General features: G+C 39.7%; 1 protein-coding gene across 3 annotated transcripts in view; it reads left to right on the top strand.

Moving 5' to 3' along the window:
• The window catches only part of armh3 (armadillo like helical domain containing 3), a 129,388-nt gene that overhangs the window by 99,885 nt on the left and 4,557 nt on the right, over positions 1-24,946 (top strand). For all 3 annotated transcript variants that reach the window (XM_042056163.1, XM_042056162.1, XM_042056164.1), the window contains one exon: positions 15,302-15,418. In XM_042056163.1, coding sequence (XP_041912097.1) covers positions 15,302-15,418 — 117 coding nt within the window. The remainder of the gene's footprint in view (positions 1-15,301; positions 15,419-24,946) is intronic.

Below are 24,946 nucleotides of genomic sequence, written 5' to 3'. Positions count from 1 at the left end.
GAACAATTGTCACGCCCTGACAACTTAAGAAGAAATGAGATTCAGCATGATAAAAACGAGACTTCGGACAGTTCTGAGGTTAAGAACACCTTTGTGAATCTGCTTAAGAGTTCTCATAGGATCTTCTTAAGAACACAGTTAAGAAAATTCTTAGGAAGATATTGGTGAATGAGGCCCAATGCTCTTAAAGTGATAGTGCACCATTTATAAATGAGTTAAACAGCATCAAATTATAAGTATTTCTTAAGAAATTAATATTTTAAAATAATTTGTCATTATAATTTTTTAATTTATCCCAAACAAATCACTCACTGCTGTCCTCCTAGGAGCTATGCCCTAAAGAGTTGACTTCTCTGCGGGTGTGTAGGGGTCCGTTTGAGGGCTTTTTTTCTAAGACACTGATTTATGGGCAAAAACTTACTGCACATGCACTGACAAACACAGGAGTAGTGAACTCAGCCAGGCATTTAGAAAGGAAAATCCTATGCTCCAGGGCAGACAAAACCCCGAATAGGATTTGTTAGCAAACGTATTGTTTGTGAAACTAAGTTCTAGGACCTGTTGTGGTCTAAATGCACATCACACAAATGAGGATATGGAAATCTGTCTGATAAATAAAAGTGTATTTAGGGATAGAACCTAAATTGTTATAGATCCGTTATGATCTATAAAATTTTTACATTTTGTGTGTTATAAGAACTGTATTCAGCCTAAGAATTGGGTAGTTAGTTTTCTTTTAGCCCTGGACGGGCAGACAAACATCTGTAGTAAGGAGTTTTTGACCTGTCACACTTCAGAATGACTAAACAACTTTTGTAAACACAGCTCTGAAGTTCTTCCTCTTTTTATTGAGTTAACCACATTATGAAGCACGAGCCAAGGGCATAGGGACTCCGAGATAAAAAGAGACTCTGAAGTAGTCCACCTTCCTTAGACCCAAACTCCAAATTAGGGAATTTAATTCAGATAGAGAGAGCCTCTCAATCAAGTCAACCCTCTCGTACATCTTAAACCCGTTGAAAACGGGCCCTCGCACCAGACACATACACTGAAAGATACTTCCTCTTTTGCTCTGTGAGCACAGTGCAGACCTAAGACCAGCACACACACCATCGCACACGCGGAGTAGCGATCTCTACTGTGTTACGGTAGCCCTGTAGACACCAGAGTGGACACAAAATGCAACAGCTCAGTGGGCATAAAAAAATATCTCAACACTTGAAAATGTCATTATGTTACTACCTTTGTGATCGTTATCATTCATTCATATCGCAGGCTATGAGGTTTGTAGCCAAGGGTACAGCCAAGTAGGTCTACACTAAACTGCAATCAAACGTTTTCAGTAAATCACCTGTCTTTTAGTAAGATATTGAAATCAATGTTCCTTAACTAGATATTGGTATAGCCTAAACTAAATCATGCCTCTCAGGTGCGATCTACTAGGCTACTTGTGCTGACTGCTATGAGGGATAGCTTTTAAATACAGCTCATGTTAACTTGTGTAATGCGAAAATCATTCAAATTAATGCAAATTATTTTATGTTAACTTCTATTCTGCTGACACTAACACCAACAGATGTGTGGAGATATTGCTTTTGTGAACAGAATACAAAATGTAAGAGCCTATATTAATGGTAGAGGACATAAAATGTAATTGATGACCGACTCTGAGCATGTAGCCTCAATTGCAAAATCGTGTCGGTTTATTCTTTAGAACATTAGGAAGATCAGACCTTATCTGACACAAGATTCCTCACAACTTCTTGTACAGGTCATGGTTATCTCCAAGTTGCACTATTGTAATTCACTGTTAGTTGGCCTACCTGCTTGTCAAGTCAAGTCAACTTTATTTATATAGTGCATTTCATACACAGAGGTCATTCAATGTGCTTTACATAAACAAAAGCAAACAGGAATAGCTGATAAAAGCATAGAAGGGCAATTGTCAAAGAAAAGATTAAAAATTAAAGAATAATAATAAAGATCATAATAAAAAGAAAACATAAAACACACAAGGTAAAATCGTTTAAAAATAAAGAATAATTAATAAGCAAAAAAAACAAATGCAAAAGTAGTTAATAAGTAATACAAGTAATAAAAGACAAGGTAGAACAATTGTCAAGGCAGATTCAGAATTTGTAACTCAGCGCAGTTAGCAGAAAGCATTTGAGAACATTTGTTTGGTCTTAAGTCTAGATTTAAAACTGGCTACAGTTGGGGTCTTTTTGATGTCATCCGAAAGTTGGTTCCAGAGCTGAGCCGCATAGCAGCTAAAAGCTGCTTCACCATGTTTAGTTCTTATTAGGTTTTACTAACAGGTTTTTCATCTGGGACCTGAGAGGACGAGAAGGTGTGTACTGCTGAAGCATGTCTGATAGGTATTTTGGTCCTGCTCCATTTACTAATTTATAAACAAGCAGTAGTGCTTTAAAGTCAATTCTGTGACTTACTAGAAGCCAGTGCAATGACTTAAGAATTGGAGTAATGTGGTCAGTTCTTTTAGTTTTTGTTAGAATCCTAGCTGCTGCATTTTTTTTTTTTTTTTTTTTTTTTGACATGACATTTTGACATTTTGAAAATGACATTTTTAGAATCAGAGAATGAAGAACACGTCAGCTTCATTAAAAAGTATTTTTTTATGTGTCACGAAAGGCTTCAGAGGGTGGGTTACAGTTAACACAATAGTAGGCTACCCAAATTTCAATAGCCACAGAATCGACTTTGTTTGGTATGTTTTAGGAATCATTAGCCTACATGCTTAAGGCTACTTCAGCAGATTTCGTTAGTTTATTTAAAGCTCCTTAAAATAGGGCAATTGTTTTTCATAAGGGTTATAGGTTTTCAGAACAGACAAGTCACATACAAACCCCTGGGGCAGGTAAGAGCTAGCATACCCCAAATATACAATCAGATACATTGGAATTTGTATAGGCCCTGACGGTTAAAAATAAGAAAGTGTATCGGACAGATCATGTAATGTGCAGTAGCCTATAAGGATAAATTGCGCTGATTTGAAGTGACCTACAGTGGGCATCGCTTTTTAATGGCCACTTCAGTCGCGCATTACGAGGCGTGAAGCTGCGTGAAGCTTTAGTACCACTTTCAGCCACTGTGCGTCGCTCTGCCACTGTACATCGCTCTGCCTGCCGCCCCTTCTGTCTGGCTTAAGGCTTGACTACACGGTGGTAACGAAAATCGAAATCGAAATTTGCTGTCTACAGTATTGTCAGTGTTGGGTTAACGCAACTACGCAAATCAAAACAGTGGTGTGATAATTGAGCCAGTAGAGAAATAACTGTTCAGAATTAATCTGTAGCCTTGGGTAGGCTTCTGCAACGTTTTTAACAGGCTACGCTATAGAGGCTTAGACAACTATGACCCACGTTTTGGTTTCGTAAATTAATTTGCCCTACTTCTTGACTGCAATGTATTCAATTGACTGCTTGACATGTCATTTTTATTTTTCTGTACAATAAACAAATACATCTGCTTTATGCCGCAGAATTACATTCATATTTGGAACTTACATAGTCCAATGCATCGTTACACTAAGTTAGTGTTTCCCAAAACCATAGTAGCAACGAACGTTCGCAACCACTATCGTAAAGTTGTGTAGCTACAACTACACCTCTCGACCTGTGGTAGAATGCTAGTAGAAGCATAGTTCCAGGGATCTTCATGTCAAAGACGTCACTGACGCCAGTTATTTGTTTGCAAATTAATAATTATAAATATATTTAGGTTTCTAATTAATATTTACACTTCTAACCACCATACATCCATATTTTAAAATGGCCAAGGCAGAAAATACATAAATTAAAAGTCAATTTGCAGCCATGTGCACGTAAGTAAATCACACACCTGCAGATAATAATAAGGTGGTGCGCACTTTTTGACGAGTCAGCTGAGAATATGTAGCCTTTGATTTTAATGGAGGGGGGGGGGGGGGGGGGGGGTCCTTGTTAGTTTACGCAAACCAAGCCAAGAAGGCTGATTCTGATTTTGATAATATGATCTGCACAAAAGATAAACTTAGGTAAACAACGATATCAATATTGTTGTCAAAATCTTAACCCAGATTCGAACTCATGGACAGTGGACTGGTAACTGCTGTCCAACGGCGGCTGTCATCTGCCGGCCTTAACGCAATGTGCCACAGAAGTATGTGCAGGTGCCCGTTCACGTGCTACTAAATGTCATTAACCACCTTAGTCCAGACTACTGAAGTTTGGAAGCTATCATGGTCGAAACTTACTATGTAAGTACGACAGTTTTGGGAAACAGTCGTAACTTACATGTTGGTTAGTTGAACGATGCATCCTGTTAGTAAAAAGCTAACCTAGTTGTACGGGAAACACACCCCAGATCAGCTTGTAGGCCATTAGCAATCTGTTTATTTTATTTTATGAAGCCTACACAGTAGATCACATGCCACATTCTCACTTTCAATAGACAGATGCACTAGCCATTGGTCAAGTATTGAGTATAAAGCAATTAAGATAGTAGCCTACCCTATACAAAGAGTACTTCATACTATCATAAAAATTCGTTAAAACGAATAGCATTTTGCAACTTGACAAAACACTGGATTAAATATCGTAGGAACAGGAGAAAACTTGTACATCCATTGGCCCGTGGGGAGATCACATGCCAGTTGCCTCTCCCTTCAGTGCTATGACTCTTTCGGCTGTGAGCTTGTTTCGCCTCTGGCCTCACAGCAGAGGCTTAGACAACTATGACCCACGTTTTGGTTTCGTAATTTGCCCTACTTATTGACTGCAATGTAGTCAATTGATTGCTTGACAGGTTATTTTTTTATTTTTCTGTACAATAAACAAATACATCTGCTTTATGCCGCAGAATTACGCACTTGGCCAGCCTATAGAACGGGCACATTTTGGAGAGAATAGAGAATGTACGCACGCAAGAATCTGTAGGCTATTTGTGGCTGGTTACCAGCAAACAATGTTTAATGCACTAACTCAAGATGTCAAACATTTTCTAAACAATACAAACAGAAAGGATGCAGCAGGCAGCATGTAGAAGAGTCATGTCCAGTGGAAGAACAAAATGCTGAATGAAGCCCAAAGATATGAAGGCATATCTGGCAAGTTGTTATTTTTTGAAGACGTAAATGGTTGGGCTATAGGCCTAGTTTGCAAGAAGGAAACATAAAGCGTGAGCATGCCACACTATCCACAGCTGTGGTAGCGGGGGGTAGGAGGATTACTGTTAGCGCAGGATTTATATTAAATTCTTCAACAGAAGGCCTGCCTCGAATGCAGGCTTGCCCAAAAAAAAGGCCTGTGGTTTGCGCAGCCTACAGTAAGTAGGTCTTCTAGGAGTCCTCTAGACTTCTTTTAAGCTGTCTCAGAGGTGGAAAGTTGCGTTCGTTGGGGGCAGGGCCGGATTAACAATTCATAGACCATTAGGAACAAATGTCTGATGGCCCCCCCCTGCCCCCCAGCCAACGTGAATCGGGCGGTCAGTTAATAAATTAGGCCTATCGTGAATATTTGTATTGCCATTTAAGGCACGAGCGCATCTGTGAGGCCAAGCCTCACCAAGTAGCCCGTTTGTTTACAACTAACATTACATTTAATTAAACTGTTTATAGGCTATGCCGAAATAGTTTCAACATTTTGAATATCAGTGTCGGGTGAATTAGGAAATGCCGTGGCTGAAAGCTGCTTGGGATCCCCCCTGTCAAGCAATGACCATACAAAAAAGTTAAAAACAGATGACATGATGCGCGTCACTGACATGATGCGCAAATAATATAGCCTAGATATTCCAATATATTCGAATACATGTGTTTATTTTAGAGGGGATATTCGAACGTCATTTTTGAGCAATTTTGACAGCCCTAGTCCACTGTAGGCTATGCCAATCGTCTATTAACACCTTCCACCTAACCCCGGTGAGTGGGGGTCGCTATAATGCGTGTGAAATAGCACCATTGAGTAGCCTATGCGAAATAGCCTTAAAATCGTTCTGGTGTTGTGTGCCTTCTGGTTTCTCCACCTACTTGGTTTCCTTGCGCGTGCATGCGCTGCAGCAGTTGTCAGACATTCACAAACAAGTTGTTTTAGGCGGTTTGAAGTCGCTTTTCAAACGCCATGAGCGCTCGGCTACATTACAGCCACTCGGACAAAAGACATGTAAAAAAATATGTTTTGAAAACTAGCATTAAACTGGATTCGATCCCGCAAAAGCAACACATGCGTGACTCTCTCCATGCTGATTCCCTACTCTTTGAGCCAACTAATATGTTACGCGAATCAATTAACTATTGTAGGCTACCATTAATTAATAACGTAAGCAACACCCAGGTAACATGTTGTCCAGGCTATCTGAAACAAGCGGTTGCCTCTCATCTACAACATCTGGTTACCTTGGGCTGCTACAGTCGTCAGTGCACTGTGCACAGTAGGCCTATGCTACTCTTTGTGGTTGATCAACTAAAAATAAAAGATGTATTTGGTGATGACGTTATTGTAGGCCTAGTAGACCTACATTCTGAGAAATTAAATGGTACGAGAAACTATCTACATAGCCCACCAGACCGCGATGTCTTCAAGGGTTGAATGAAGGGAGCTTGCAAAAATTAGTGTATTTTTCAAGTCAATAAACATTCTTAATTTTCGAATGTCTTTGTCAGGGAACATCTGACTTTTAAAAACCATAGGCCTGGTAGTCGCTCAGACAAGGAGTTATAAGATAAAGGCAATACCATTTGTGTCACTTAATGCAGTTCAGTAAGTTAGCAAGATACCATCAGAAGCCAACAATCATAAAGCACAGTGCGCGCTCTCCCCTTGCGCATGAAGCTGTCTGCGTGTTGTAGGCCTATAGGCTAGATTTGCGTGATTTCTTTCTATCTGCTTTACTTTTGTGAGTTGCGACCACCTAGGCTATGTTATAGACGTTCTATGAGGTACCAGTGTTTAGCTGTGTCACAAAACAATAAGCTTTGTCAGACTACTTTTAAAATGATATTCAGGGCTATATACATTTTAAACATTCGGGGCTGAAGACCCGACAAAGCCTTGCGTTAATTCTTCAGGTGGGAAGTGTCAGAGAGACGCTCTCATTGGTGGTTAGTATATGGAGTAGGAAATTGACAGCAACATATCCAATCACATTATGAGAGATGCTGAATTTAACATAAACTGCGATGTTTGATTTTAAATTAATGTAAATTTAGCCGGGACTGTAAGCTGGCACACGTGGGTGCTCGATGTTTTCAGTGGGTGCCCGAGAGACGGAGCACCCACGGTATCGGCGCCTATAACAAGCGTATCTCGCGGTTGCATCCATTACAAACAAACATGCAATGTGAACGTCTGGGATTGGGGAGAGCACTAAATGCTTTTCTGAATAAGCACGAAGTCAAGCCTTAAAATGAAAAACACTCTTTAATAATCAAAAAAATAAACGCTAATGAAGTAAACTTGTCAAAAATAGTTTTTTGCCTGTAACTCCGTGATAACAGGACGTAACAGGAAGGCATTTGGCTGAGCAACGGAGGTTAATACGCTCTATATTTTGTCCAAATGATGTCTGTCTATCATCATTGCACTCGGAGAAAACCAGAATGTTTAATTTGTCCTGCGTTTCTTCTACGGCTGCAAACGGGATTCACTCGCAGTTAACCAAATATTTCTTTAATAGGGCAGGGCAGGCATATTTCTGGCTATTAAATTATTTCTAAACCAGTCTGCTAGTCTGTAGTGAAGTCTGTGTAGGGTTTTCCAGCTCCATTTCTTTTTACGAGACACCATGCTCACTTGAGACCTCTGCCGGTTGTTGCAGCGTCGTTGCAGCGTCACTGGAAAAATACAAATTAAAGTCACGTGATGCCGCGTGATCATGCGCGCGGACCGCGAGGGAAGCTCGCCAAGTCGAAGCACTGCCCACTGTATAATAACTATCAGTGAGCCGCAGTCTCCCTGCAGCTGGCGCAGCACTTCACTTTTTGCCACTACAATATGCATACATGAAGTGCGTTCAAATTCACCCATTCTTCTCTGTTGAACTCCTCGAGAAGTACTCATTACACATGTGTCACATGAAAGAGCCTTTTCTCATCTTTTAAACGGTGCTAGCCACTTGCTGTGATGAACCGTTCGCGAGGAAAATAACTTTTCAAGAGATTTAATAATTATTCTCTGCGCCCACCTCCACATCCATTCCTCTCGGTGGAATATGTCACACACTGCAACACATGACAAACCATATATCAGAGTAAACAGCAGACCTACCGAACGCAAAGGTGTAATGCATTCCCCAAGTGTATAGTTAGCCATTCCAGAGTAATCCGGTTTTAGCAAAATTCAACATGGTCTTTAGGCTTAAAAGCATTTCTTAAAACAGAGCTGTGCCTACATCGCCTAGATATCTGTAAATATTAGAATCAGAGAATATACAGCTCATGGTTAAGAGTTTGTCAATGTGGCCTTAATGATTTATTTTCACAAAATGCTAAGCATGCATGTATTTAAGTTTCTTAAAACTGAGCTGTGCTTAAATTAGTCAATGCATTATTTCATAACAGACCAACTAGAAAATAAATGTTAAATATAGCCTAAATATATCTGTACATATTAAAATTGTTACAGATTATGTAGGCTACACAGTATAGTTAGTGTAGATCAAGTTAGACAGCTCCAGAACTCATGCCAATGATTGTCTTAAAGGAGCCACACCACTTTTATGACACTATGGCATATGAATGCTGTTCTGTTGACTAATCATGATATCACATTTTATACCTTATCTATAGTGGCTGGTGAAAGAGTTTAGTGCCTTTTTTTCGGGGACCAAAACGCAGTGACAGTTCATTAGAGTAAATGCTTTGTTTGTGCAGTTATCTTGAGTCTGTGCGTTTTGTGTGTGGTGCACTTGGCACATATAGGTTATAGGCTTGAACAGACGTGGCAATCAAATCCCTTTTGCTCTCCGCACAGGTGCGAAAGCGGGTCACAGTCAATTTCTCCGCGACCGCGCCTCTGAAGTTGCCTAAAAATCGCTTGAACACATGGATTTACAAGCAAGAGGGATGTCGACCACAGTGCTGAAACAACACAATTAAAAGCCCTTCTTAAATCGACCAGAAATATGCTTGTTCTTAATGTAGCCCATCCTTAAAAAGCATTGACTGATGATAGTGGAGATAACGTGTTATCCCGAGGCCTTTGCACGTCAGCATCTCCGACGACAGTAGTCTACCCTATTAAAAATATAAGTTTTCGATGTCCCAAACGGAGAGCCATATGTGCTTACTTTATTTTTTAAACGATCTCTATGCTACTCACCAAAACGTAGGCATGGGAACATGATAAAGTATCCAACTGTCGTGTGTTAAATTATTGTGATTACGAGCCAGTGGTTTTCAAACATTATATGCGACTCGGACATCTGACGAAATGCAACAGGCTCATATCGTCCTCGCATTCGCAAAATGAGGACATACGACTGCTCATATAATAACAGGTGTGCCTCCTCAGTTTTGCACGGTTTTAGTCAAGTTATAGGCTGGTTTTAGTCAAGTTATAGGCCTGTTTACCGTTAAAGGTTCTGTTTCATTTTGCAATGAGCAGTGCTTTCCCTTTTGAATTGGAAATGCTCTGTGTCATGGTGTGTGTGTGTGTGTGTGTGTGTGTGTGTGTGTGTGTGTGTGTGTGTGTGTCATAATAATAATAATAAAAAAAACATTTAAAAAAAAAAATTCTGACCTCCCGATTCACGTTGGCTGGGGGGCAGGGGGGCCATCAGACATTTGTGCCCAGGGGTCTATGAATTGCTAATCCGGCCCTGACCCCAACAAATCGCACCTTTCCACCTCTGGGCTATAATGTCCAGGAGGAGGAGGGGCCTGAGGCTAATGACCTACAAGCTGATCTGATGTCTGATGTGTGATCAGTGGTGGAGGGAAGTGGCAGTGTTTTTTTGCGCGTCTGCAGAAGTCAGCCAAATATGAGGGGACTGACATGCGATTCTCTGTGCTTAATGAAAATATACATTATTCCCAAATCACAAAATAATGGTCGAATATTACTGATGATATGTCATTGTTATTTAAGAACATGCAGTGCGCGTCGTGCACCAAAAACATCTTGCTCGTAAAAAATCATCATACCGCATATTGTGGCGGGTCTGTTATTTAGCCTACTTACTGTAGGGTGCGCAAACCACAGGCCTTTATTTTGGGCAAGCCTGCATTCGAGGCAGGCCTTTATTTCATAAGGTTTCTGTTGAAGAGTTTTATAAGTTTTTTAAGTCTGCGCTAAGAATTTTATATAAAATCTGCGCAGTTGTCCTCCTGCCCTTGCTACCACAGCTGTGTGAGCGCGTCCCTGGATAGCAGTCAAGTGACTATATTGCAGTCAAGAAGTAGGGCAAATTAATTTACTAAACCAAAACGTGGGTCATAGTTGTCTAAGCCTCTATTGCGTTTTCTGCAGAAGCCTACCCTAAATCAAATCAAATCAAATGTTTATTTGTCACATACATTATACAGGTAGCCTATAAATGCAGTGAAATGCTTGTTCCACTGACTCCAAGACTGTGCAAAGGATATATGTATAGAAAAGGAAGAAGAATAAAGAAAGAAAGTCCAAAGTGCAAAGTGTTTAGGCTATGCTGGTGCTCCTGCTACAATCCTCATTTAAAATCCTGATAGCCTGGGGGTAAAAACCTTTCCGCATTCTCTCTGTGTTGGACTTCAGGCAGCGGTAACGTTTCCCAGACCGTAGGATAGAGAAGAGGCAGTTGTTGGGGTGACTGGGATCCCTGATAATTTTCCTTGTAGGTTGGGTAGGGCACTTCTGGTGGTACGTTCAGCTGATCTTACTACTCTCTTCAGAGCTTTACGGTCTAGCTCAGTGCTATTTCCATACCAAGCTGTTATACTGCCAGTGATAACACTTTCAATGGTGGTTCTGTAAAAGTTCTTCAGTAGTTGTTGAGGTAGCTTGAAGTACTTGAGGCGTCTGAGGTGGAAAAGACGCTGATGACCTTTTTTCACCAGTGAATTAATGTGCTTGGTCCAAGCCAGGTCTTCAGTAATATGGACTCCAAGATATTTAAAACTCTCTACCCCTTCCACTTGAGAGTCATTGATCATAAGTGGTTGATACATCTTATGCTGATCACGCCTGAAATCTATAAACATCTCCTTGGTCTTTGTAACATTCAGGAGGAGGTTGTTTTCCTGGCACCAGTTGGATAACCTGTCTACTTCATTCAAGTAAGCCTGCTCATTGTTCTTTGAAATGAGGCCAACTACTGCTGTGTCATCAGCAAACTTGACAATGATGTTGGAATCATGTACTGCTGTACAATTGTATGTGTAGAGGGAATACAACAATGGACTTAGAACACATCCCTGTGGCGCTCCTGTATTGAGCGTAAGGGATGAAGAGATGTGACTACCCACCCGCACGGCCTGGGGTCTACCAGTCAGGAAGTTAAAAATCCATTTACACAGAGATGAATTCAGTCCAAGATTTTCCAACTTAGTGAGTAGTAATACAGGTTTGATTGTATTAATTGCTGAGCTAAAATCTATAAACCGCATTCTCACATAATTCTCCGCCCTGTTATCAAGGTGGGCTAATGCAGTATGCAGTATACAATTGATGGCATCATCAGTAGATCTATTAGTCCGATATGCAAACTGCAAGGGATCTAGATTTAAGGGCAATGATGAGCAGATGTAATTTTTGACCAACCTCCTCAAAGCACTTCATGGCTATAGACGTCAGAGCAACTGGACGGTAGTCTTTCAGGCCAGCAGGATGTGAATTCTTTGGAACAGGAACAATTGTTGATCTTTTAAAACAAGTTGGTACAGTTGACTGAGCCAAAGAGAGGTTGAATATTTCGGTGAATACAGGAGCAAGTTGATCTGCGCAGGTTTTGAATACTCGTCCAGGAATGCCATCTGGACCTGCCGCTTTTCTGGTGTTCACGCTCCTAAATGCTCTCCACACGTCATGCTCTGAGAGCGTCATGAACGCTGTCTCCACTGGGCCTGACAGGACTGACGCGCATTCAACATGCGCCTGAGTGATGTCCTCCGCGTTTTGGTCAAAGCGCGCGTAGAATGTGTTGAGCTCATCTGCCAGCGAGGGGTCAGCGTTCACAATGGTGGAAGTTGGTGATTTGTAGTCCGACATCGTCCGTAGCCCTTGCCACATACACCTGGAATCTGACTGTTCAAACTGGGACCGGATCTTTTCCCAATCTCGTCTCTTGGCTTCTTTCACCATTCTCCGTAGATTGTATGCGGCAGCTTTATATTCTTCCATGTTTCCAGATAGAAGTCCTGAGTTATAAGCAGCAGTTCGTTCATTCAGAGCTTCGCGGATGGAGTGGTTTACCCATGGCTTTTGGTTAGGGTATGTCTTCATGATGGCTTTGGGAACAGTGTCATCCACAAGCTTCCCTATTAACCCTACTACTGCTTCTGTAAACTCATCGATGTTCTCTTCAGATTTGAACACATCCCAGTCCACAATGCTCAGCACATCTTGGAGCATGTTCTCAGACTCCTCTGACCAGAGCGTCACCTCACGCATGGCTGGAGGCTCGCGTTTCAGTTTTTGCTGGTACCTGGGCATAAGGAATATTGCAGAATGATCTGATTTGCCGAAAGATGGAAGAGACTTGGCTTTGTATCCATCTTTGAACAAGGTGTAGCAGTGATCCAGTGTCCTCTCCCCTCTGGTGTTACATTTGACGTGCTGATAAAAATCCGGCATGACCTTCTTGAGACAGGCCTTATTGAAGTCACCAGCCACAATCACAGCTGCATCCAGGTTGTCATTCTGTTGCTTTCTGACAGTCCCGGACAACTCCTTCAGTGCTGTATCAGTGTCCGCTTGAGGTGGTATATAGATGGTGGTGACGATGACTGATGTGAACTCCAAATCAGGTGAGCAGTGTTTTGCTAGTACCTTGACATTCCGGCTATCACACCAGCTGTTGTTCACAAAAATGCATACCCCCCTCCTCTAGTTTTGCCAGAATCCGTCGTTCTGTCCATATGATGTACAGAGAGAGATTCAGCAGGCTGAATTGCATGGTCCGGCACTGACGGTGTTAACCACGTCTCAGTTAGGCAGAAGATGTTACAGTCACGTATGTCTCTTTGGTATTTCAATCGTGCCCTTATGTCATCCAGCTTATTATCCAGAGATTGGACATTGGCTAATAGGACACTTGGCAACGACGGGCGGTGAGCCCGAGTTGTGAGTCTATTTCGGACTCCGGCCCGCTTTCCGCAATGTTTTCTCCGCTTGCATCTTTTGAAGTTGGCATTCCTGAGAATTTCGCTCGGGCAGATTGATTCCGTGAAAAAGTTGTCAAAAAGTCCATTGTTTTCCATAAAACCAATGTCAATCAGTGCCTGGCGACTATACGTTACACGGCCCAGTGCAGTTGGTGTAAATAAAATAAATTCAATAAGCAATCACTGTATGCCTATGGAAACAATAAGTCAATATAATAGAGATATCAAGAGTAATGCAGGAATGGACATTTCAGTTATTCAGTAACCAAAAATGATTATGTCTCATACAAAGTTACATTTCAAAAATGATTATGTCTCGTACAAAGTTATATTTCAAGAGAGCAATTCCACATTTCTTTTTATGCTTGGATAGGCAAAGCAATTGCGAAGTGCAGCAAAGCATAGCAGCAACATGTTTAAGCAAGGTTCACCTTTTTTCAGAACTCAAATATTTCTGAATAATTTCCCTCACCATCCCCTTGTGATTTTATTTGTGTCTGTCAAACTAAAAAAAATTATTTACACAAGGTTCTGGCTTTACATCTTACATTTCGGTTTTTCCCCCAAGGTCTCTTGGCAGCATGTTGCAGTCCATTTTTATTATATTTCAACAACTAAAGGGCTTTAAAGCAAAGGATACTGTTAACAATCTTGGTGTCATAATTGACAGTGATCTAAATTTCAACAGCCACATGAAAGCAACAACTAAATCAGCTTTTTACCACCTCAAAAACATTGCCAAATCCCTCACTATGACATATAGGACACTTACTGAATCTGCACCTTGCTATCTTAATTCCATGATCCTACATCCCCTCTCACTCACTGCAGTCTTCTGAAGCTGGGTTCACATTGCACATGCAAACAGCAGCGCTGCGCTATGAAACAGATTATTTTCAATGGCTTGCACACACAATAACTGGTTTGCTGCTGCGCCAAGCAAAGCGCAGCGCAAGTGCCATTTTGCCGCTGCTGTGCGTGCCATGGTCGAAGTTCAACCATGTTGAACTTTGACCACGGCGCGCTATAAATCCTAGGTCTTTTGTGCTGAGCTCAGTGGCAACAACAACAAAAATCTTTGGGACATTACCTCATCTTGTCATCTTGAGTCATCTTGAAGTCCCCTTGATGAGTGTCTGCTATGTTGGCCTTCCATCAACATTAAGAGGTCACAGTCAAGACTCTTCTTCTGTGATCCCTCATTGGTGGAATGAATGATACCTATTGCTCTTCGTTCAAGTTTTGGGATTTTCAAAAAGTGTTAAAATTCATCAGTTCAGTGTACCTTATGAAAGTTTTAGTTTGTATATGTTTATGGTTATTGTTATTATTCTGTTACATTTTATTCAACCCATTACTAATATAGTATTTTTATTATTATTAGCCCACATGACTTTACTTAAATGTTAAAGTTAATTTTAATGTTATTGTAAGTTGCTTTGGACAAAAATGTCCCTGTATAGTGTGCTGTAGAAGATTCTGTTAACACCTCCTGGGCAAACTTCACAAAGGCACTTTGAAAAAGTTTTTTTTAATCAATCTATGTGTTGACAGTGGACAGCCGGCAAGTAGCGATACAGTAGCTTTGACATTTCAGCAACATCTTGTGGAATGGAATAATTGCTTGAATGATTTGAGTCATCTTAAAATTGGTTTTAGTTTGTTTTCTTGCTGTGACACGTACATAGTTATAGAGACTACTAACTTAGAAAGCACTGCTGCATACATTTCAAGGGTTAGTTTGAGTCTAAACATTGAATTTTATATTTGCACAAACCTTCATCTGACATTTCCTCACACAATTGGTGGTATCACTGACTGGATGTTCAGGGGTTGCATTGGCTCTAAACAGTCTCTTATTTGCAGTGGAACTAGAATACTACTTTAAAAACTTTTTTGAATTTGTTATCCAATAGTCAATTGCAAGAGGTTGTTAGTATGCCCATCACTGAATATTTTGGATTTTCTTGGTGCACCTGCTTTACATTATGTTTTTCCCCTTAGGTACTAGAGGTTGTTCGTTCCAATTATGACACACTGACCCTAAAGCTACAAGATGGACTTGACCAATTTGAGCGATATTCTGAGCAGCCAAAGGAGACCGCATTCTTCAAAGAGCTGGTGAGACTAAAATGTTCATATTTTGTGCTGAAATTCCAAGATTCTAGAAAAAAAACAGTGGCATAGAGGAAAAAAATAAGAAAAAATAAATCTAATAAAGCCTGTGAAATAAACTCCATTGAAATACTTTAACAACATTAGCTTCTGATTGTGAACATGTACACAGATTCTAACGGGTTGTTGTTAAACTATTTTGTCAATTTACCTTTTGATAAATTTCAGCACATGTAAGACAAAGGAAGGTTAGCACCAGAGACAGCAATTGCTCTAAAGTGGTTGTGGCAATTTTATGTGCAATCAATCCTTGGCTTAATATAGCATTTCAGGTCAATTGACAAGCATGGGAGAACATTGTTTGTTGTGTAATACAGTATAAGTCATAATGTTTTTTCTGTTTATTTTACAATTTAAACTTTAAAATCTAAAGGCAAATTAGCTGATGTATTTGGGATAGTATTTCAAATCATTCTTGTTAATATTTAGCTAATCATTTGATATAATGGTACTTGGATTTACATGTTTCACAATAATTTTCACACTTTTTTAATACCTTGTCTACTTTTTCAAAACTCTTTCAAAACTGTCCTCTTTTTCAAAGCTCCTGCGCTCATTAGTTCACCTTTAGTGCAGAATTCACAATCTCCATCAAAAGACTTAATAGTTTACAATCCTTAAAAGAGCACGCCAACATTTTGGGAAATTTGCATATTCGCTGTCTCTCCTCTCGTCTCGGTGTGCAGTAACTCAGTCTGATGTACCCCCATGTTAGCCTAACTTAGTATAACTCATTGAGGTAGTCAGAACCAATTAGCCTTATAGCTCCCAAAAGTGAGAAAATATCAGCATTCTCCTTTTTACTAAAAAATAATGTCCTTATCGTTGTAATTTTGTGAATTTTAATCGTTTAGTGCTCAAACTCAGTCTACTGTTCAGTCTACTACGCCGATAACTTTGGGGAACGGTGGTCAGAGTAGGCTACGTTCTACCACTGAAAATGGAGTGAAAAAAATGAAATCTAATCGAATGAACACATTAAAGTAGGCTAGAGGTGTAGTATCTGTAGAACCAGTCTGTGATTCCCTAATCACAATGATGGCAATTATATCTGAATTAGCCAAGCCTATTCACCACGGAGTCTAATGTTGTCTAACGTTGCACAGTTGGTTACAGTAGGTTAACATTATCCTACAATTGCCTACAGTTAACTGTCAAAATAAATAATTCGACCTGACGGATCATCAGACTCATTCATATCAGTGAACTGAAACACTGGTACAACAAACCCTGACACACAGTCCGTTTCCCCATAGGTGGATATACCTTTCTTTTTAAAAAGAAAACACCCAGGTTCAGGTGAGAACGTATAACATAAGCCTTTAGCTCAAAGAACGAGACAGACGTGCTGATGCGCTAACTGTTGCCGGGGGTTTTCAAGGGACAGAACTACAGCCTATAAAAAATAGTTAGCTCACCAAACTGCAACCTTCTGTGTCATCACGCAACTTTACCCTTTACGAGTTGAGATTCAATTATAGAATTCAAAATAATTCAATTATAGAATAAACTAGCAATAACAACATGCAAATAATAAGGCAATATAATTAGACCAAATGAATTTGCTAGACTATTAGAAAGCACCTGATATGTGCTGGACTTTGAGGTCAGTGATTGTTAAATAGTGTTCGAATTATACCGTGTGCTTCGGGGGGTACAGCTATTTTGAATGGTGACGTCACTCTCCATTTTATAAAGGCTTACAAACATGATTTCACACTTGTGGTTCACAGTCAATTTTCCTTCAAAATATAGGTCATATGACCGCGGCTGGCTGGCCGACAAGTTAAAAGAAACTAATCATACTAGCAAGCACAATGCACCCTACACGTTATGGGAAGGGTTGAATTCGGGCAGGGGTAAACACTGTTTCAAGGTGCGCCCCGTGCGTAAAATTGCTTGCCACAGTCAAAAAATATTTTTTTTGGTATAGCAGTGCACTGCAAACATGGAAAAGCATACAGACAAATAAATAGCACAGAAATGTCAAACAAGACCCAGAATTGTTTACAGATGGGCTATAGAAAGTCTCCTGTTTAATAGCCAAGTTCGCCTAGCCTAATACAAGGCTTGCCTTTGATTCGTTTTACTTATAGCCTAACATAAGCAAATGAAAAAAATGACTTGTTCGACTTTTGTTTACGGTTGGAAAACAAATATCTTCACGTTGTTTAGCCTAGGCATTTCATATAATGTAGCCTAGTGATTGTGCGCCTGCTATATCACAAAACGCTTGTGCAGCAATACACTTTTTTCAGGTCCAATTGACTTATTATATGTTAACGTAGCATTTCAAACAAACTGCAGGTAACGTTGCAATTATGGGGGTATATGGGCATTTGCTTAAAAAAGGTTGAGAACCATCTACATGCGAAATTCCCTGAATATTAGTGCCAGACTCACTCTTGTTAAGACATTAAGAATGAAACTGCACAAAATGATAAATCGCCTCATTAAACCCCTCCCCGTGTCAGTATATCTATGGAACTCCTCCTACGGCATGTAGTTGTAGGCCTAATGACTTTTAAGCTAAGCAGCAGCGATGGTCGTGGCCGCTGAGTGGAAGGGAAACCTCAGATTAAACCATAGCGATCAATGTTTTTCAAAGGTTGGCTATCACTATGTTACAAAGGCAGTGAAATATTAGGCAAATATATGGCCACTGCTTGTTAACCCATTCGTATATCAGGCTTTTGCAGCCTACACTGTGCATTTGTATTAATTCATCAGTATTATATTATAGCAAAAAACACAATCTGTAACATACCAGAGAAATGGTACAGAATCGTATTTCATTAGATTATGTCCTGAATTGTTGGTATGTGATGTTGATACTGCATTTAATTACATGCAATATTGGATAACATAAAATTTTATTACATTTTTTCAGTACCCCCCAAACTATTATTTTCATCCCTTTTGGGAGAGTCCAAGTCTCATCTAGGGGATTCGGACCCCCCCAATACCCCCCGTAATTCGAACCATGTTGTTAAACCTATCTCTTGTGCATCAACCTAGCCGTTTAACTAATTTTATACAATGCCTGTTACCATAAAACTCCAAATAATAGCCCGGGCTTTTATTCTCCCAAATTGCCAAACTGCACCGGCTAGTATTACAGACAGGCGTCTATATAAGAGAGGCCTTTAATTCCTTTTACACAAAACTTTTCCTCTGCAAAGATATATATATATATATATATATATATATATATATATATATATATATATATATATATATATATATATATATATATATATAGAAATATTATCAAATTAATTATTATTCATTCAAACACACTGAATGTCTACCCTTATGACTAGGCTATCTGATGACAATTACAGATCATCATTCATTTAGTGTTGAGATGTTGTTCATTGAGTGAAATAAGATCCAAATAGCGGGGATAGCCAGAACAGATGAAACACGTTTTAATCAAACGTAATTTACAAAGAGATCGTATCACACTGAAAGCTCATATTTTGTCACTAGCAACCTAGCCCAGTGATTTTCAAAGTGGGGGCCGCGAGGGGGTGCCAGGGGGGCCCGCAGCAAGTTTAGAAGCAAAAATAAAAGCAACAAATAAATACATTTGAAATGTTTTAAATATACCTATTACTATGAAGGTTGTTATACAATGCCATTATAATAATTTGTCGCATATCTGAACATTACATTTTCCATGATAATGACTGGGAATAATTGTAGAGTGATAGCTCTCATATAGCAGAAAGCCCCAAATGCAATTTTTTACACACTGTATACTCCATCGCGTAGTGCTTGTGGCTAAAATAATTATTAGGATTAGCTTAATGTATTTTTACATTTACTGTAGTATTGTCGATGGGTTTAATAACACATCAAGGGGGTCCTTGGCCAGAACCTAGTGGTATTTGGGGGGCCTTGTCGTGGAAAAGTTTGGGAACCCCTGACCTAGCCTATATCTGTCCTCTGTCCAATACGGTTGCATTATCAGCCCTGACCAAAATCGTTCAGGAATTATTTATGCAAAAGTGGAACGTGCCTATGTTTCATTCTCCCTTCTTTTCCGCACAATGGAAACAGCATGAGAGAGCATGAACCATATAATTTCTCCCGTATGTTATTTGCCAAATTTGACAACAGTCAGCTTACATTTCAAATCATAGCCTACTTCTTTCTCTTCATCGCCATGGCGGTACGCATTTAGAATAAAGAATAACGTTCGTGAACCCTTTTGTTTTGTTGCCAGCATTAAATTAAGCTTACCATCAGCCTATCTGCAAATTTGAAGTTATTATACAATTTGGAACTCTAGCTTTTCCCCACCGCAGTCTTTTAATGCCATCTAATCATAACGTTAGCGTGCGCAGTCTGCACCATACTGGCTTAAGCCCAATTCACACCAAAGATTCGCGACGAGATGAGCTGTAACATTCTAAACCAGCAACTTGATGTAACATTCGCAACTGTTACTAGACATGGTGAATGCTTTGCGACGGCTTGCAACGACATGCAACATCTAGCCTAATTCACACCACTGCAACTCCTTTCTGCAATGGGCTTTAAACAGACGATCTGACGGGATAGACATTCTGAAGATTTAATACAACCCGAAACTAAAAAACAGACCAGGCCTCTATTTGAGTCCGTCCTTTAATCCAAACCTATAGCCACACCATGCATTTAAAAGAGACAGGCGTCTATTTGGGACTCGGCTATTATTTGAAGTTTTACGGGTACTACTACAACTGCTGATGACAGTCAGTCAGTCAGAGACTATTTACTGGGGGATATTATATATTTTGGTGAAAACACATACATAACCACTATGTTTAGTGCTGTCCCTAACACAATTCAAAACAATTAATAAAATAATAAATAGGCTACAGTTCAAACAATGAGTTTTTGTTTGTTTATGTACAGTAGGCCTGTTCTGAAATATCTTTAAACTGGACTGAACTGCCTACCTCTTGGTACGAGATCCACTGTCAGTTGCTCATTAGGGGCCAGAACCTTTTTACTGGGGTATTTGCCCCAGTATTGATCTGCTGTCCTGAAAAAGGAATGTAGGATGCATAGATGGCTGAGATAACTAGCTAAATAACACAGTTAACCACTACTGCATAGTGCTGGGTGGTATGACCAAAAATGTATATCACGGTATTTTTAAAAATTCTTACGGTTTCACGGTATATGACGGTATTTTCCATGCACAATCAGATGTTCACAGCATTTTCTACAGGTTGAGAGAGGAATTGCTGCAGTACATTGACTAAGGATGGTCTATTTTACTGTCATGATGTAGAATAACTCCACACTAGTGGTAGGCCTAATGCAGTTTTGCATAGCCCCAGAAAATGATGCTGTTTACAAAGAGCCACTCGTGATTCTAATGAAGAATCTAATTAGAATGCAATTGCAGTCAAAATACTTTACTGTACAAATTACTGTGCACATCTTGTATAAAACCAATACAAAAAAGTAGTGCAACTTGCAATAATTATACTTTTTTGAAAATTATACAATTTAAAATAAAAACTCTCTGCTAATATGCTTACTCTGTCAAATAGGCCTATCAGAAACATGCCTTATTGTTATTGTGTGGTTAGTGGTAGGTTAACGTTAACTTCATATGGATGCGGATGTCTTGTTAGCCTGACATGAGCTTCGGTTCGGTTCGCTAGGCAAAACATTAACAAAAAAGTTTGTTTTGGTGCACTGATGACAGTCAGGATCATTTCTAACTAGCCAGCTAGTATTGCTCAGTCCATGTCTATAACATGCTTTACTTGCTACCTGGATAATTTCAGCGAATATTCTTAAGGTGAGATAAATGATAAGATCATTAAACTTCTCTGTGTTCGGTGGGTTGCTAACTAACGACATCACCTACTAGCCAGCTAGTTACAGCAATCTCAATAGAATTTTTGTGACGGTAAATCCCCTTCAATGCAGTATCCCTTAACGTTTTTCCTTAACTAAAGAAACAATTTAAGGTATTCTGTGCAACACCCTTAAATAAACCCCTTACCTAAGGAGAAATTAAGCCTTGAGGGTCATACTTCAGGAGAAAAACTGAAGGTGTTTTGTGTTTACCCTCACTATGCCTCCCAGTGGCACCATGCATGCGTGTGAAAAAAGTCCCGTCTGAAACATTGTTGCGCGGCGCAGCGTTCCAAACATTGTGTAATCAAATACACCGGTATGGCGGTATATTAAAAATTCATATCATAACGAAAATATACACCGGTATACGGTGTGAACCGGTATACCGCCCAGCACTACTACTGCATAATTTCATGGAGTGCTGAAATGTACACTATTTTTGACCATTTCTGAACTGTGAAACTTAGCTAATATGTTTTGTGGTTGTAAACTTATTGCAGTATCATCATAACTATTCCACCTGTGTGCGCATGGTTAAAATTCTAAAATGCAAAATAATTTAGGCTACAGCACCAATATTTCTATCCATAGATAAAATAATCAATTCTAACCACTGAATTTCTAGTGTGCCAGATTGATTACATTACATTACATTACATTTGGCTGACGCTTTTTTTGCCAAAGCGACTAACAACATGGTAAACAGTTTAAGTTTTAGAGCAATTCTCAACAATTTTAGGACAATTTAAAAAAAACATTAGAGTACAGTAATAATAAGTGCATCAGTGAGTGCTGTTTTTAAGAGTTACGTGTCAGTTTAAGACGGCTGGTGAGTACTAGGATCAGCAAGACTTGTTGTAAGTGTTGCTATGAGAGGAGTGTTCTCTAAAGAAGAACTGGGTCTTTAGGAGTTTTTTGAAAATGGAGAGGGATGTCCCTGTCCTTGTAGGAACTGGCACTAGCGTCTTGAAACTGGCATTGCAGTCCAAAATCTAAATATTGGAGAGCAATATCTCCCCCTCTTCTTCCCCTTCCATACTCAAGGCTCTTGTGGAGCCATGGAGAATTTAGGTTGAGGATTCAATTCTGCATGAACTGAGCTAAGCGCAAGGTAGACTTGTAGTCAAGACCTCCTAAACCGAGACCAAGACACTACCAAGACCAGAGGCTATCAAGACCGAGACCAAGACGAGACCAAGGCCATGACAGACTGAGTCAAGACCAAGACAAAGTCGAGACGAGACCGAGACGAGACCAAGACCGAGACCGGAAAAAAAAAAAAAAAGCTAGTGAGCTAGTGTTACACCATAACTTGCATCAATTGAATAAGAGCAGCATACTGGGGTAAGAGGTTCAGTCCCAGTTTAAATTCAATTTAATTCAACTACAGACAGAACAATGCAGAGACAGAGCATGTCATGAATGTGTGTGACTGTGAGCTCACTCACTGTAAATGTTTTCATAGACTGGGTGAGATGAACTATGTATAGCAATTGCATGACAGCTGTTACTGCACTATTAGAGACTCCTTTGTCTGCTGTTGAGGACTGATATTACTGACTGACTGGTACTAACTGGTCCAAAAGTCATCTGATAAAACAGCTAACACCTCCAACAGCTATGGGAAATATGTAACTAATTACAATTATACTTAATTTGTAGATGAAATTGAAGATTCACAATTATAACCTTGCCAAAATCAACAACAAACCACATAATACCAGACTAGATGTTTAAGCTGATAACATAAGGACACCTTAAAGCTAAACCATGATATGTAATAAATATTTTATTTATTTCCATTTGTAGACAAAGTTAGGGAGCCACTAGAGAGGGGTGAAGAGGGTTGCCAACTCCTGAAGCACACTAACATCACTCAAATTCACAATGTACTAAACTAATTTTAGTCTACAGAGTGGCATTTCTCTGAAACCCACCATTAAAGTTTGAATTTTCTTAAGTAAGGAACTTGAGAAAATTCCAGACTGAACAAAATAGCAGAAATTTCACAAACACATCTGATATCATTAGGGAGACCAGAGCTACATGGTCATTTCTAGACCAGAGCTACGTGGTCTTGAACGTCTGCACTCTCTGAGTGCGCTTCTAGGTGATTTTGTATCCAGTGGCATTGCTAGCAGTTGAAAACATTTGGGGCTTAGCAGGGTCTAGGAAAATGCTGTAAATAGAACAAAAACAGAACAAATATGCCAATGCATGCAGGGCCCATTGTGTCACTCACAGGAACATTAGTTTCCATACCACACACATTGTTTGCATGAAAACATGCTACAGTGGGCATCGCTTTCAAATGACCACTTCATTCGCGCATTACGCGGCGTAAAGCTGCGTGAAGCTTTAGTACCACTTTCAGCCACTATGCGTCGCTCTGCCACTGTACATCACTCTGCCTGCCGTCCCTTACATAATTGTTGCCGAGAGTAATCCCAGCCTACGAATTCAATAACAAAATAAATCATGCATAATTAAACATTACCTCGATTTAGGCTACTTGGGTATGGCGAAATTTGCTGTCTACATTATTGTCAGTGTTGGGGTTAACGCAACTACGCAAATCAAAACAGTGGTGTGATAATTGAGCCAGTAGAGAAATAACTGTTCAGAATTAATCTGTAGCCTTGGGTAGGCTTCTGCAGAAAACAATGTTGTTGCCGATTTAATACTATCTGGCGACGTTTTTAACAGGCTACGCAATAGAGGCTTAGACAACTATGACCCACGTTTTGGTTTCGTAAATTAATTTGCCCTACTTCTTGACTGCAATGTAGTCAATTGACTGCTTGACATGTCATTTTTATTTTTCTGTAAACAATTACATCTGCTTTATGCCGCAGAATTACATTCATATTTGGCTGACTGCAGACGCGCCACCCTCCCCATATTCCAAGATTAAGATAGTATGAAGTGCTTTTTTGTATAGGCTACTATCATAAAAAATAGTTAAAACGAATAGCTATTTGCAATTTGACAAAACACTGGTCCTCATTTTGCGAATGCGAGGACGATATGAGCCTGTTGCATTTAGTTAGATGTCCGAGTCACGCATAATGTTTGAAAACCACTGGCTCGTAATCACAATAATTTAACACACGACAGTTGGATAACCTACTTCATCATGTCCCCATGCCTACATTTTTGTGAGTAGCATAGAGATCGTTAAAAACAATAAAGTATGGCTCTCCGTTTGGGACATCGAAAACTTATATTTTTAATAGACTACCGTCGAAGATGCCGACTTGCAAAAGCCTCGGGATAACACGTTATCTCCACTATCATCAGTCATGCCCCTTGATCAAAGTGGGGAATGAAATAAAAGTTTGATAACCACTGGTTTAACAAGTTACCTGCAGTCCAGAACACAGAATCTGTTGCAATATTCTGATGATCGGCGATGATATCGGCAAATGTTTGTTTTCCAAAGTAAGAATTTCACTTCACCATGCACCTTCGACAATACCTGGCCTACCTGGTATCATTACAAACATTATTCTGTGTCCTAAAACTGGCATATTTTATGGCATTGTGTCATGTAAGTTCGTTGCAAAATCTAGAGAAATGTGTGAGGTGGTCAGCGGGGGACAATTG

This window comes from Alosa sapidissima, chromosome 12 (assembly GCF_018492685.1).
Source record: "Alosa sapidissima isolate fAloSap1 chromosome 12, fAloSap1.pri, whole genome shotgun sequence".
NCBI classification, from domain to species: domain Eukaryota; kingdom Metazoa; phylum Chordata; class Actinopteri; order Clupeiformes; family Clupeidae; genus Alosa; species Alosa sapidissima.
This window is presented reverse-complemented; position numbering and strand designations above follow the sequence as displayed.